At 29.9% G+C, this 15,910-nt stretch overlaps 2 protein-coding genes and 1 long non-coding RNA gene across 5 annotated transcripts; 2 read left to right on the top strand and 1 right to left on the bottom strand.

Moving 5' to 3' along the window:
• Positions 1-3,046: 3,046 nt before the first annotated feature.
• LOC146881986 (uncharacterized) lies at positions 3,047-8,618 on the bottom strand. 2 transcript variants are annotated; one of them, XM_085667765.1, is made up of 11 exons: positions 8,372-8,618; positions 7,991-8,097; positions 7,547-7,600; positions 7,414-7,455; positions 7,013-7,057; positions 6,804-6,851; positions 6,556-6,600; positions 6,292-6,339; positions 6,127-6,171; positions 4,005-4,103; positions 3,771-3,913 (listed from the first exon to the last, which is right to left on the bottom strand). In XM_085667765.1, exons 1-11 carry the CDS (start codon positions 8,478-8,480, stop codon positions 3,905-3,907), a joined length of 651 nt encoding a protein of 216 aa, XP_085523891.1. In that variant the 5' UTR covers positions 8,481-8,618; the 3' UTR covers positions 3,771-3,904. The 2 variants fall into 2 exon arrangements, with proteins under 2 accessions (XP_085523890.1, XP_085523891.1); XM_085667764.1 differs by having other exon boundaries at positions 3,047-4,103; positions 8,372-8,612.
• A 5-nt stretch (positions 8,619-8,623) lies between these two features.
• LOC146881985 (uncharacterized) lies at positions 8,624-9,759 on the top strand. Its single transcript, XM_085667766.1, has 3 exons — positions 8,624-8,829; positions 9,017-9,136; positions 9,229-9,759. Exons 1-3 carry the CDS (start codon positions 8,812-8,814, stop codon positions 9,589-9,591), a joined length of 501 nt encoding a protein of 166 aa, XP_085523892.1. The 5' UTR covers positions 8,624-8,811; the 3' UTR covers positions 9,592-9,759.
• Positions 9,760-11,198: 1,439 nt separating this feature from the next.
• LOC146881984 (uncharacterized) lies at positions 11,199-14,318 on the top strand. Of its 2 annotated transcripts, none has more exons than XR_014985330.1 (3): positions 11,199-11,665; positions 12,677-13,827; positions 13,990-14,318. It is a non-coding gene; the product is annotated as an uncharacterized LOC146881984 (long non-coding RNA). The 2 variants fall into 2 exon arrangements; XR_014985329.1 differs by having other exon boundaries at positions 11,207-11,665; positions 12,677-12,955; positions 13,521-14,318.
• Positions 14,319-15,910: the final 1,592 nt, after the last annotated feature.

Raw genomic sequence — 15,910 nt, 5'->3', positions numbered from 1 at the left:
CTATGCATTTTTTAGTTCATCATCGTTTTAGTTTTTCCTCTTTTTGTCAAACACTATGCCTTTTTTTCTCAGCAACTAGGTTAACCACAACTAGGGGGTTCAATACTTCTTGTACTGTATATCTTTCGTTTGGATGAAATATTGCACTTCAAGAGTTTGATTTTCTTTTTTTGTTCTTCATGATTTCATTGCACGCTTTGACTGAAACAAGTTCGAATCTAATTGCACGCATGACCACTTTTTATGTTTTGTACATTTTCTTTTTTTTTTTCTTTTGTAAAATTTTTAAAGAATACAATAGAGCGAACACAAAATGGAAAAACAAGACACATGGCACATTTTCAACAACACACTGAAAAAAAAACAAAAAAAATTATTTTATATTTTACCAATTACATTTCAACTTTTGAAATAGTGCATAAATTTGACCTCTTTCAGAAAAAAAAAATTAATACCTTTAATGACGTGTCACATGTCAATATGTTATTTTTTAATTTTTTTTTAATTTCAAATTTTTTTTGCAAAAAATTTGGTTGTGACGTGTCAGATCTTTGGTGTGACACGTGGCACTGGGCAACACCACATGTCAGTGTCACTGCAAAATGTTATTGTCTTGATTTCAATTTAGTCTCTCATATATGTCTCTTTGATTCAATTTAGTCCCTGCTTATGTCTATTTGATTCAATTGATCTCTAAATTAGTTTCTAACATATTTTTTATTACTAAATTTGGTCATTATTTAAGAGTTTTCAGTTTTCTTTTAGTGGTACTTTTATGATGACAATAATTTATATTTTTTATGTTAGTATGATTTTAATTTGGATTAATACAACAACAATCTTATATTTATTATGTTTTTAAAAATTATTATACATTTTTTAATATTCATATATCATGTATCATATTTTATTATTTTCAAAATAAATGTATCGATGTATCAGATACCTGTCGTATCCGATACACGCATTGTATCCATGTCTTCTCTACACAACATTAGGAGAAATTGATTTTTTATTACTTGATACTACTCAGTGGCGGACCTTAGAAGGTCCACAAGGGGGCCATGGCCCCCCAAGATTTTTTATTTATTTTTTTAATTTTTTAAAATTGATTTTTATTTTTTTATAAAATATAATATTTAATATTAATAAATAATAAAATAAATAATTAAACATAATAAAGAATAGTAAAATTTATTAAGATATTTTGTTTCTCTCTCATTCTAAATTTGTCACGTGTTGGATTCATTTATTATTCTTGTATCTCTTATTTAGTTTTTTGTTTTAAAAAAGAAATATAAAGTTAAACATAAATTCATTATCTCGTTCTCAATTCTCATCCCTTATCTTCTAAGATAAAAAAGTTAATTTTTATAAGCAAGCTTTTTTTTTTAGTTTTATTATTGAACAAAGTTAAGTCCCAAACTTAATTTTAACAATTAACAATTTTGTGATCATATATAAAGACATAAAGTGTATCATATTATACAAACTTAGTGCAGATTAAAAATCAAATAACTTGTCACACATAAGTTTAGGAACTAAATTTCAAATTTAAAACAAAATCAAAGTTTAATGTTTTGTTTAAAATTTAAAGTTAATTTAAAATATTTCTAGAAATATTTAATAAAAATGTTAACTTTAGTAAGAATATCATTATAAAATTTATAAAAAATGAATTGAGTGTCAATTTAAGGAGAGACAATATTGCTTCATTTTTACAAAAAAAAATTAAAGTTAATTTAAAATATTTCTAGAAATATTTAATAAAAACGTTAACTTTAGTAAGAATATCATCATAAAATTTATAAAAAAGTAAATTGAGTATCAATTTAAGAAGGGACAATATTGCTTCATTTTTACAAAAAATTGTGACTAAATTGAAACTAAAAACAAATATAGGGACCAAATTGAATTATTTTGACATTTGGCATAATTGTGAAGTGATACGTGTAAAAACAAAATAAAAATTCAAAAAAACCAGAAATTGACACGTTGCATTAACTTTAACATTGTTTGGTTAAATTAACAGTAAAAACTAAATTGACTAATTTTTAAAAAAATGATGATCAAATTGAAATAAAAAAACCTTGAGGACCAAAATGATATTACTTGATAAATAAAATAACTAAAAGAATACTTTAACCTATATTTTATGTGTTACGGAAATTTTCTTTTGAAAATCTTGTTTTGGAAATTCTGTTCCAGAAATTTCATTCCAGAAATATTGTTTCAGAAATTACGGAAAGCTTGCTCCAGAAAATTTCAGTAACATCTAATCCGTAAGTCACTTTGAAAGAGGGTTGAATGGTATAATTTGTAATGCATATTTAAAAGACAATATGAGATATAAATTATATTCTTATTGTATAATTTGCGATGCAAATTTGTATTTTGGAGTGTGTAATTTATAATATAAATTTGATAGATAATATAAAATACAAATTATATTTTGGATCGTACAATGTAAATTTATATTTTTAGTTATATCATCCATAATTAAATTTAGAAAACAATCCATAATACAAATTATTTTTTAATAGGAAGTAACTAGATCATTTCACTAAAACTATGGTAGTGTAGGAAGAAAACATAGGGTGCGGATTACTTTTAGGCTTTCTTTTCCTGAGTCCCGTGATTACTAAATACACCGGATACTACAAACAAAAGAACTATAATATCATTCCTCACTGTACCACATCAATGTTATTCCTGCCATCACAGTTGCACTAATTGGAAGGAAGAAAAAGAAAGAGGACGATAGAAATTTGTATAAAAAAACATACATAGATAAAAAATCCCAAGATGAAAACTTTACAAAATCTCTTTAGTTTGGAAAACAAAGGGCTCGGGATGAAGAAGTTTTTGGTTCTTAATTTTATGAAGAGAAGTGAAGAAGAAAAAGAAAAAAAAAAGAAAAAAGGTAATGAATGTTTGTGATTTTGAGAAGGAAAGAAAGAAATTTGGAAGATTTTTATTGGCACCCCCCACTTTTCTAACATAAACTTTCATCACTATTTTTAAACAAGCCTAAATTATGAACAGATTAAACCAACGACGATCTCAATTTCATTCGATGTCAACCGCAACTTAATAACTACACATCCTCACTAAAAGGAATCGTCACTGATTATTAGTGTGAACAGATAAAAGATAAAAGATGGTAAAATTATTTGTTGGATCCTTAACGCTATTAATCCTTAACAAATGTGAGATTATTTGAAATGCATTTATAAGTAACTCGACAGAGCATTTTCATTGTAACTGGAGATATTCAATTACAATCAAATTACGTATAATATTTTAGGGACGAAAGACATTTTTTCCATCTTTTTATTATTAGTTACATCTACCAAAACAAAGAAAGGTTGTATATTGATGAACTGTTCATAAATTCATCTAAAAGAACCTCTCAGGAAGAAATTGGATCTCAATTTCATTTGATGGCAATTGCAACCTAATAACTACACACCCTCAATAAAAGGAATCGTCACTGATTAGTGACACTAGATAAGAGGAAGTAGCAGTATATGGCAAAATCATTGTTATAGTTGTCCAACATATATCCAAAATAATTTAACCTATTTTGGAGAGAAGCGTGAATACTTCAGCCCAGCGATGATGAAGGCGATAAGCAGCACCAGAACACTTGCCCATCCACAGACAAACAGAAGAGCAGGGATCTGAGTTGAACCCCACATAACAGCACAATCAGACAATGCTTCTGCTTCTGCTAAAATGCAATACACCAAAAGTAGCATCTGGATTGAGTTTGCAGACACACGAAAACCCAATGGTGCATGAATTGTTGAGAAAATGAAACTCCCAAAAAGTATTGCGTTCCATGTTATGGGTTGGGCAAACACACGAAGTGCTTCTCCAGAATTTATAACTGATTGCTGCTTTACCTTACCTGTGCTTTCCAACAATTTTGGTAACTTGTCGAAAGGATTACCAAAAGAAATTGCTATTCCAAATTTAAGTGCTAAGAAGGAAGCCCATACAGTATGATCTTGTTTTTTATGTTTATTGATATCTGGATTCCCATCAATTGCTTCATTCTCTCCATCAATATTTATCACTTTAAAGGATCTCTTCTTCATCTGGGGATAGTCACTTGGTTAGTAAGAAATTTGATAAAATTTGTTTCTAGTATCAAACATGCAAAAACAAAAAAACATAGGTTTTGTCACTCACAACAAGATATGAGAAACTTCAACAAAATTGATGAGTATCGAAGTAAAAGTTTTATTGGGAAATGTTTTTTCATTTTGACTTTTAAGGAAAATCTCATCTCTTAATAAATGAAATGAATAGATGATGCAAGTTATAACTAAATTTGGACAACCTTCTTCTTGAAAGTAAAAACAACATAGAAAGATATGGTACTTGAAAAGTAAAAGTAAATTCTGAACTTGTAAGGGAGTTTGAGCTACAAAGGATAATAGAGTATGTGACAATTAAGAAATACTCAAATAAATTGTTGGATATTGCTACAAGATAAAATTATTAGGAAAAGATTATCCAAATTCTAGACTCAGTTGAGAAAATTCTAAATTATATCAAAGCACTTATTATTTCGTTGGAAAACTCAAAAGATTTGTCTATGATTACTTTGATAGAGGTGATACATGTTTTGCAAGCACGATCATGTGGTTGAAAGCGTCTTACTTCATATTATGAGAATGTTATCATAGTTTAGAACTACAAAAGGAGCAAATAAAACCAAACAAACAACACACAAGTTTTTTTCATCTTGTCCTTATTGCAAGAAAATCACCAACCTAACAAGTGTTGGTGGATGCTAGATGAAAAATGAGACAAATGTGATCAATTGGGACATGTGGAAAAGATATGAAAATCACAAGATCCTCAAGAAGATGTCAAGAATTTTAGAGGATGAATAAGAGGATAAATTACTTCTTACAACATTATGTGTTACAACCAACAAATCTACAAAAGATTGAATTATACATAATGGTTGTACAAACCATATGACTCATGATCGAACACTTCTCAAAGATCTCAACAAATCATATATTTTCAAAGAAAGAATTGTTAATGGAGAACAACTTGTTGTGAAATGTATAGAAATAATTGCAATTAAAACTCATTCAAGTATCAAATTACTTTTTGATGTCTTATATCTCAAAATTTGTTAAGTGTTACTCAAAGGTTTCTTTTGAAAACAAACTTTGAGTAATCAAATATGATAATAACTTAGAAATATTCAAAGTTTACAAAAGATTTGTTTTGGTCGTGATGATGGAGGAATTAACTACAAATGAAGATATAAATAATGATCGAAATCAAAAGAAAAATAGATGTTTATTAAAAACTTTTGATGTCCAAGTGAATTAAGTAAAGAAAGGTCCACATTCGAACATCCATCAAAGATTCAATGTTACTACCATGAAATTCAATCTCAATAATGAAGTGTTACTAATTACCTTTAACTTTTTATTCCGAACAACACCAAGAGCTTTGAGATACGGTTGCACATAAAACAATAAATATTAGGTAAGTGAGGGGTTATCGGATTTTCTAGTTATTTGATTGGTGTTTTTCTTACTACTTTTAAAAAAATAGTGATGCAAACCAGCTGCGGATCTTCGGAAATTATTTTGGGTGCGAAAATGGATGTATTTTTTTTAAGGTGTGAAACATATTAAATAGAGTTAAATAGGTTTTTTATTTCTTAATTTACACAAAATTGAAATTCATTTTTTCTTAACCCAATTGTGTGATTGATTTCTTTTTTAACTTGTCAGATGACGTTTTAGATTAGTGTTTAAACTGCATACACCATTTAATATTTTTTTCAACTCAAATGTCTACTAAGAATGTTATTTAACACATTTAATAAATTTAATTTTATTATATTAAAAAAATTATATCATTTATTTTTAAAGTTTAAAAATCAAAATGATGTAATGTTTAAGGGTTGAAAGCATATTTAACCTTACTAAATACATTAAAATTATAAAAAATTATATTTATTTGAAAAAAAATTGGGCAAGGCCCCTCACAGTACACTAGGATCCGCCATTGATGCAAACAACCTTCATCTTGAGTAAAGATAGAATTCAATTTCAATAATTTGTTATGAATTGGTTCTATAAGTACCTTATTCGTTTCCTCTGTCAGCTCATCGTACAAATCAAAGAAGACCTACATTCAAACAATAAAGATAAGGTAATTGAAAATTAAAAGTGAATTTAGTTTTAATTGGTTGCATAAGTAAAAGTGAAATTTAATTTCAGTAATGAATTGTTACTAATTATAATTTACCTCTAACGTATTACTGATGTCATCAGCACAAGCTTTCAGACCCGATTTCTGTACCCAAAAGCAATAGATATTAGGTAATTGAGAGGTTATGGAATTTTCCAGTTATTTGATTGAAGTTTCTTACTACTTTTAAAAGAGATGGAGATGCAAACAACATTCTTCTTGAAAGTAAAAACAACAGAGAAAGATAAAGATAGTACTTGAGACGATAAAGATAAAATTCAATTTAAATAATAAATTGTTATCAATTGGTTTTACAAGTACCTTAAATTCCTCTGGTTGCAGCTCATCGTATAAATCACCAAACTCCTACATTCAAACAATAAAAAAAATATAATTGAATATTAAAAGCGAATTCAATTTCAATAATAAATCGTTATTAATTGGTTGTATAAGTAACTGGAAGAGCTGCTTTAGTTTCTCGTCCTACAGAGAAAATAATAAAGTATGGTATTTGATACGTAAAAGTGAAATTCAATTTCAATAATAAAGTGTTACTAATTATAAAGTACCTTTAACTCTTTATTCACCAAAGCAGCAAGAGTCCTAAGAAGCAGTTTCTGTACATAAAAGCAATAAATATTAGGTAATCGAGGGGTCATGGGATTTTCTAGTTATTTGATTGAAGTTTCTCTTACTAGTTTTAGAAGAGATGGAGATACAAACAACATTCTTCTAGAAAGTAAAAACAAAAATTGTTATCAACTGGTTCTACAAGTACCTTCTTGTGCCTTAGTATGTCCTCATAATCAGGTAAATTGAAATCCTACATTCAAACAAAAATAAAGATATGGTAATTGAAAAGTAAAAAATTGAATTCAATTTCAATAATAAAAAAAAAATTGTTATTAATTAGTTGTAAGTATATGGAAAATTTGCTTAAGTGTCTGATCCTACTTAAAAACCATAAAATATGGTACTTGATTCACAAAAGTGAAATTCAATTTCAATAACGAAGTGTTACTAGTTATAAAGTACCTTTCATTCACCTCAGTTGCTGTACATAAAAGCAATAAATATTAGGTAATTGAGGGAAACAACAAAGAAAGATATGGTACTTGAGATGATAAAAATAGAATTCAAATTCTATAATAAATTGTTATTAATTGGTTCTACAAGTACCCGCAAGTTCTCTAGTGTCAGCTCATATGAATCACCGAGCTCCTACAATGAAGCAATAAAGATATGGTAATTTTGATACATAAAAATTAAATTCAACTTCAATAATAATGAATTGTTACTGGTTATAAAGTACCTTCAACTTTCCATTCATCTCAGCAACACGAGCTTCAACCCGTAGTTTCAGTTTCTGCACCCAAAAGCAATAGTTAATATTGTAGATAATTGAGAGGTTATGTGATGCAGAGACCTTTCTTCTTAAAAGTACGAAAGTTAAATGATGTATTTTGTCCTTACCTGGAAAATTTCAAATAGCGTCTTAATTTAGTTTCTATTTTGAAAATTTTGATAAAATTTTATTCGTTTCTTGTTAATAAACGTTAAAAACCTCACACATATCAATAAATTAAAGAACAATTAACATATGATATATATCTTTAATATTGATATTTCTCAAAATAAAAATCAAATTAAAATAATACAAATAAAATGATTTTTTGAAATTTCCAAAAAATTTATCCAATACAAAAGTGATAGTAATTAAACAAGCAGTCAAAATAGTATAAAGAGAGATAGTTACAAGGGAGGCAGATGGAGAACTCCTGGTGTCTGGAGGATTAGAAATAGGATTCATGTTGTTAATAATCTCCTGATTCTCCCCTGAATTGTTAATCTCTTCAATCTCTACTGCACACAGATCAAACAAAATGTATACATGAAAATTGGATGTTACAAATTATGGCTTTCAATCAATAGAACAAATATCTTGTCAGACACTCTTAAAAAGTTCGGAAAGTTACACAATTCACACTCATTTACACAATTTTTCCCAAAAACTACCTCTTACTCAAAACCCTAAATCCTCTTCAATCATAATGTTTATCAATTCAGAAATTCTCTTTTTCAATTCAGAAATTGCGGTTGCAAAAATGTCTCGAAGGTAAAGAGTATTAGTACCAACCCTTGATCTCGTGTTCATCGAACTTCTCAGATCTTTGTAGCTGAATCTCCGGAGGACTAACTTCAGGAAGGGGCATGGCTTCTGAACCGTTCTGTTCGGTTTCTGGCATATTTCTCCAGTACCTAAAAATTTTCAGAGTCTAAGTGATTAACGATACAGTGACAGAAAGCTCCACTGAAATTGGTAAAGTTGATTTTTTATGTAGCCCTAATAGTCCCTTCACTTTACTCAATAAAACTTTATAAAATGGGCGGTGGTGTCCGGGACTACTATTGTGGTCCAACGCGGAATTTCACTTTCCACATCACCAAAGCTGTGGGAACAGAATAATCGATTGGAAAAGAGGGTTTGGTTTCAGACTTTCCCAAATAATCAAGTTCAACCAAATACACAGTACTCGTGAGAAGCTAAAACCTAAACGCTACGCAGTGTTCCAAATCATGAATTCCTTCTTCTTGGTAAGTAGTTTATGCTTGATTTTTGGCTCAACTGTATCATCATCATCATCATCATCATCTTCAATTCTTAATGTTTTCCTCATGAACCATCGGTTTATTATTAGTTTATTTTTCGTTCAATTTTGGGGAATCTTTAATTCATAAGCCAAAGTCAGCTTTTGAAAATTTTCAATTAATGTTTTTGCAGCTTCTAAATATTTTTAAGGAAATCTGTATAGGAAGGTTTAAGATCAACAAAAGGGAGAAGAATGCACATGACGAGAAAGGCAAGCTTTCTGAATCACCCAGACGAATATACAGTTCAAGTGTAAGTTGTTTTCTTTAATTTCCTCTCCAGATCCTACAACTAATGAAGAAAAGTGATGTCCTTATGCTAATAACAGTAATTGAATTGCACAGCAAGATGGAACAGAGTTAGCGATATGTGGCAATGTTAATTGTGTTGAGGAAGTACATAGCAGAAAACGAATTAACCATTTCCCCAGTAGCTGTGGTGAGAAAAGAAGAACAGCAGACATGACGGGAATAGCAGCATCATGGTTGGCGGCCTTTGCGTTTTCTTTGTGTTCATTGTCACTGAAATACAGCAAACCAGTTCTCCAAGCACAACCATCTCATTCACTTTGGCTTTCCATCCTAGCACTGTTGAGCTTTACTTTGTTTGCATGTGCTACTACTGTTATGCTTCTTGTTGGAGCAAGGTTCACTCATATGCAGATTATTGTTATGCTCATTGCATTCTTCAATCTGGTGTTGGCTTAACATGTTTTCAGATTGATGCACCAGTAGTATCTTGCTTTTTACATAATTTCATTTGCAAAACAAGTTTGTAACAAATGTTTGAGTGTGGGACATATCAGTATCAGCAGTTAATGAGATCTTAATTAAGAAAGTCTCTCTATGACAGAGATATGTATTTTGTCTACTGAATGTTTTCCTAATTATACTTTTGAACATTAATACGGCACATATATAGTTTTTGTTTAGACACAGAAAACAGTCAAACACACATTCAAAACTCAGTAGTGATTCATCCATGCCTTTGCTAGTACTTGTGAACTGAGATGACTTGTCAAAGTCTGTATACTTGACCCAATTGCACTGCATACAGGGTATAGCTCATACATGGTACTTACTAATGTTGATGAGTAGAGAGAGTGTGTTAAGTTTCTTCTGAAGCAATTGGAAATGAGTTTCATTTCTTTTATCATAATATTTGGATCTTCATCCATTCCCCCTATCATTTGGTAAGCTTCATTGGATAAAATGGGGAATAAAAAAGCAATATCAGTTTCCACATCTTCAGTGAAACCTGCAAATAACTACCTCTGCCGCGTCCATGTTTTATCTGCCTCTTGTTATAGTCTTAAAATGTTCATCCCTGCAGATTTTACCAACTTGACTTAGATTTTGTGATTCCTATTGCAATATCAAAAGTGGCATCCTCGAATGTTAGTCAATGTGTGTTGTTATTTTCTACTCTACTTCTCGTCTAGCCTATCTGTTGCATACTTCCTGATACATTGGATTTGCCTCAGCAGCGCCTATTAGCCTTTTCTCCATATACCATTACTTCACCTTGTTCTGTCTAACGTGTTCATGTGTCCATGCGCTGTACCATTGGATTTGTCTCCAAGAAGATGTCTATCTTCAAACCTCAGAATAACAATTTTCATTTACTAGCAATTGTCATTCTAAGACAAATAATCCTTACTTGTACTACTTTCATCACACTTTGGTCACAACCACCTAAATAAGTTATATACTTCAACTAACATCATTCATCCTTTCCATGAACTATGATGGCACTTTCACTTCTGCATTTTAATTATCTCCTGTATAGATGACTAGTTACTTTATATACTTTTGTGGACATAGATTTATGAGAGTATGAAAATGTGACCCCTTTTTTAAAATTATTGATCATGCACGTTCATGCATTAACATATGTGTTAGAGAGTATTTCTGTTGCAACTACCCTTTCATTCATAGATACACAGTTTAATTAAGTTTCATCTGTAATAAATTTGGATATTTTGAATTGAATTGGTATTAAATTTTCTTGGTGAGTATTCAAAGTTTATATTTTTCAATTAGTGGAATCTTTGAAAGAAGTACATAATGTATTTATTTAATTTGAAGTACCTCATGATGTTACGTACTGAGATTTAAGTTTTCAGTGTTTGTTAATTGATTTTAATTAACACTATTGAATTTAAAATAATAATAAGCGTTTTTGAGTTAGTTAAATTGATAATTTAGAAAAAAAAAAAAAAGATAACACTTATGGTGACGGATAAAAAAAATTGTCATAATAAACGAAAAAAAAAACTTATTATGATATATGTAATGAATCTACGATACTAAGTAAGTGTGCTGACAAAATTAAAATTATATTTAAAATATATTATGTGGGATTTTGGAAAACTGGTCATAATATCTCTATTTTTTTTTTCTATCTTTCTTTCTCAAGCCGTTCACGCATCCTCGGGCAGTCCATATCCATCCCACACTAAATCCCTCATTTTTCATTCATTTCTCTTTCTCGTCTCCCTTCTTTTTCAAGCAATCCACGCATCTCAAACAGTCTCTCTCACACGCGTTTCTCGTTGCCGTCGTTTCTCGTTGTCTCTCGTTGCGTTGTTTCTCGTTGTCTCTCGTTGTCGTTGCCTTCCACGTGTTGTCGTCGTCAGTCTCTCCCAACGACGTCGTTTGTCGTGCCGTTTGCCCTCTTTGCCACTCCGCGCCAGTGATTCTACCATTGCCGCTTAGCGCCACGCCGAGAGAATACATTGGAGTCGTTGCCACACCGGTGATTCTGCCACCTTTTTGACAGGTTTTCCCTCTTTCCTCACTTAGTTGCTTGAACATGTTTGGATTGCACATTTTCTTTGAGATTGGTTGGATAATTGTAGCATTTGCCCACATGTTTTGGATAGCACCCACATGTTTGTCCAACCTCATGTTGAGGGAATGATACGAAGTCAAATTGCCAAGTTTAAAGAGGACAACACATGTGTGAAACTACTTGATTGGGCATAGCTTTTCTGGCCTTCTCTCAATTTTTATCTCCCAGCAATTGTTGCAGTGCTTATTTTAAAAGCATTTAATATTTTTTATAGTTTTCATAGTAGTCAGGGAAAAACGATATGTACTAAGTATAATTCCCCTTTCTAAAAGTAATTCTCTGTTGTTCCCTCTCCCACAACTCCATTTTCCAAACTATATTAGATTTACCAGTTTTATAAAATTTAGAAAATGGAAGGTGCGTTTTCTGAAATCTGGGGGTTCAGTATTAAAAGTTAGTCCAGGTCAAAATGCTGCTTTCCAGCTTGGGTTTACCATAAAATTCTATGGACATGAATTCCCTGCTTTCACATATTAGGATGTTATTTCACATACTGGGTGGAAATTGACTGTGTTAGATCTTGGATACTTGTTTTAACTGAGGTTTATCCCCATGAAATAAAGTCATTTGATCTACATTTGATGATTCTAATTAGCTGAATGTGCTAACGTCAATCCAAAATTGTATAGCACTATAGCACAGTATGATAGTGGCAGAGTGGTTGGCAGCTGCTATTTGAAGACTATGCATAGTATTTGAATATTAGGTGTGATAGTGTAGTTCACTGGTTTATTTATCATTTAAGTCTCAAATTTGAGTTGTCCTCTCATTTAATATTTCAGTTGTCATTTTACTTTGTTGTTTTATCAAGGTTTTGTGTATTTGAATAATTGGGTGATGATTCATTTGTAGTGTTGTGCAGGAGGAATCTTAACTCGTTGTACAATCATTAGGAATTTATCTTCAGAAATTATATGTATCCATCCTTATTTTGTGCAGAATTATAGTTCTATGGATTCTTTGGAACCTACAAAGGTGATTGTAGAAAAAGACCGAAGTGCTTCTGATGCTTCAATATTGTCTGAGATTGATCACACGATGAAGAAGCATATGGAAAATATGCTTAATGTACTGGAAGGTGTTAGTGCACGACTAACACAACTGAAAACTAGAACCAACCATCTTTAAAATTCCGTGGATGATTTGAAGGTATCTGTTGGGAATAATCATGATAGCAGTGATGGAAAATTGAGGCAACGGGAGAATATTCTTCGAAAGGTACTTTACCTATCACTCTCCATCCCATGTTCCCTTCTAGCCTTAATAATTAGTAATATTTTATTTATGCTGAATGAGTTCAAAGGTTGACCTAAATATTTGTATCCTAATCCAATAAGCTTTTTTCATGTAAAACTATTAAAATTGATTTTGTAATTTTTTATATTCACACCAGGCTTCATTACAATCTCTCAATATAGTTGTAGGTCCTTATTTCTAGTTCTTTCTTTTCTGTCCCTAAATTTTCCTAGATAAGTTGTTTAGCAAAATTTATTAACAAAAAAAAAATATAGATCATATGGTAGGAACATAGGAGTTGATTAGGATTACAATGTTGTATGTATAGTTTCATAGTTGTGGTATGTTTTACTCTCAAAGGTGATGTCATTCGTTTAGTAAGGTTGCTTTTCCCACACTTTATAGACTCCTATGTTTTGATGATGTGACTTCACTTGACTTGTATTTTTGTTGTGAGTTTATATTGTGAAACTCTTGCTGTAAAATATTCAACATAATATATCAACAATACATTATTTGTCTAATTAATTGTCTTGATGGTTTTAAGGAACAAATCATGGTACTCATGAAAAGAAAGGTTTTGAATTCCAGAAAGTTGTAACCTTCAAGGTTGGAGTTAACAACATAGATAGATATCTTGGCTAGCACTATTGGACTCCCTGTAACAGGCTCAACTTTTTCCTTCTCCCCTATGTTCCCCACTTGTTTGTTTCAATGTCATCATATTCTTGTATTCCCTTTAATATATACAGGACAGAGGTGCATACATTGGGCACTACGGTATTATTAATTAATTAACCAATCCTTTTAGAGGTCAAGGAAACTAGAAAGTCTCTCTCGCGGTACAAGGTAAGGTAAGGGTTACTGGAATACTAAAATTCCTCTTGGAAGCTTACTTTGAAATGATATGTTGCATGATAACTACTTGTTTAAGATGTTATTGTCCTTTAGTTTTACCAATCAAATGCAATGTTTTTATGGAATTTCTCATTGGACCTTTCCTTATTGCTTTGCAGATTATTATGGCAGTGGACTTTATAGACACCGGAAAGAACATGGGAAAAAAGCCATTGTTGTTTTGGTTGTTGTGATTTTATTGTTCCCATTGGCATAGGGGAGATGTTGGAGTCCCCTTAGGTAGTTGATTCATAGTGAGATCTGTATAATGTTTAGTCTTTTTTAGAATGAATGATAAATTCTAAAGTTGTAGGATTATATATATATATATATATATATATATATATATATATATATATATATATATATATATGTATGTATTTTGATAGAGAAAGCTTCTTTTGGATAATGTTTATTAGATAAAAGTAAGTCAATGAAATTATTTTATTTGGGAATTGTATATATTTACATTTAGGTAATACTGTTATGAATGGAGAAAATTTGAAAAAATTAAAAAAATAATCACTTATTATGTCAAGTATAAGAGTACTTGACATGACATATTATGTTGGATTTATTATGATAGGTATTCAATAACTTATTATAGTAAATTAGACTTATTATGACAGGATTTTCGGGTTTCGTAATATCATAAAAAGAGCGTATGACTTCTACATATGTCATAGTATATGTCCTTTTTATTTGTCATAAAATGGACATAATATGTCATAGTATGTACTTTGTATTTGTCATAAAATGTATTTACTCCACTTGTGAAAACTATAGTATCATTTCTTGTTGCACCACGTCATTCTTGTTGCCTTCATCACAATTGCACGCTTTAGGAGGCAGAAGAATAAGAGAGAGAACTTATGCTTTTAAGATTTTTTAATTTAATACTTAAAAAGTTAATTAATAATATATTATGTTTCCGAAAACCAAAATGATTGATTAAAAGAAATAGAAAATAAAAGAACAAAAATAAAATTTTCAATAAATCAAAATTAACTTATATATAAATTTAAAAATAAAAATTTAAAAAAATTATAAGTGAAAGTATGTCCAATTTAGGTCCTAGATAAACCAATTTATTGTAGAAAAAGTTTATCTTATTTTTATTTCTTTTTATTTTTCTCTTTTAAAAAAATGATATAGAAATTTATTCAAATATAATTTTAACATCAAAACTCAATCTCTTATTGCAATAATACTATCTACTTATTTTTATTTTAATATAAAACTCAGATAAAAAAAATAACAATAATAATGGATTAATTTTAAGAAATAAAATAACAATAATAAGTGGTTTAAATTATAGATTAAACTGATTCCCTAAAATAACAAGTATATATAATGGCATACTAATTATACATTCAGATTTTACATTTAAATTTTATTAAGAAAAATGATATTTTAACCTTATAAGTACTTAAAGATGATTAATTATAAATCTAGTACATATAAAGAATTCACATCATCTTTAATAAAAACATTAATATAATAAATTTATGAATTTTAAATCTTATAAAATTTTGAATTATTTTTTTACTTAATGTGAAAGTTAGATCGAAAAAATAAATACCCAATACATATGTTCTACCTAACATCTCCTAGGGGCATTCTTCCGTACACTCCCAATACATTCTTCCGTATCCCTAACACTTTCTATAATTCCAAGAATACCCATCAGTTAAAAAAAAAAATTGTCTCTCTTATTTAATGCCCCATGCACACCTACCTAAGTCTCCTGCGCCACAACCACTCACATTCGCAAGTGAGGTTTTTCGGACAGCCACACCTTCCTCTCCTCTCCACATCCGACTACACCATAGCCATTCTTCTCCACATATGCAAGATTAACATAACCATTCAATTAAGTTTTCTTCTTTTTTTTTAATTTCTATTATACTTCGTATGAAGCATTAAATATGTTTTTTTTTTCTCTGCAATACTGATATAGATGAGACCCAAAAAACATAATAAGTATGTTTTAAGTTCTAGATCACCAGTGAAAAACGGGAAAAAATAATGAAAAACGTA

Source organism: Vigna unguiculata, chromosome 10 (genome assembly GCF_037176805.1).
Source record: "Vigna unguiculata cultivar grain cowpea cultivar isolate G323 ecotype 2 chromosome 10, ASM3717680v1, whole genome shotgun sequence".
Taxonomy (NCBI): Eukaryota; Viridiplantae; Streptophyta; class Magnoliopsida; order Fabales; family Fabaceae; genus Vigna; species Vigna unguiculata.
Note: the sequence above shows the minus strand (reverse complement) of the source record. Positions and strands in the feature narration are given on the sequence as shown.

Coding starts and splice junctions, on each gene's coding strand:
- LOC146881986 (XM_085667764.1), bottom strand. CDS start 8,480: ATGCCAGAAACCGAACAGAACGGTTCAGAAGCCATGCCCCTTCCTGAA. Junction 7,058..7,413: donor TGACACTAGAGAACTTGCGG/GTACTTGTAGAA, acceptor GTTTGAATGTAG/GATTTCAATTTACCTGATTA. Junction 6,172..6,291: donor ACATCAGTAATACGTTAGAG/GTAAATTATAAT, acceptor GTTTGAATGTAG/GTCTTCTTTGATTTGTACGA.
- LOC146881985 (XM_085667766.1), top strand. Junction 9,137..9,228: donor GACGAATATACAGTTCAAGT/GTAAGTTGTTTT, acceptor TGAATTGCACAG/CAAGATGGAACAGAGTTAGC.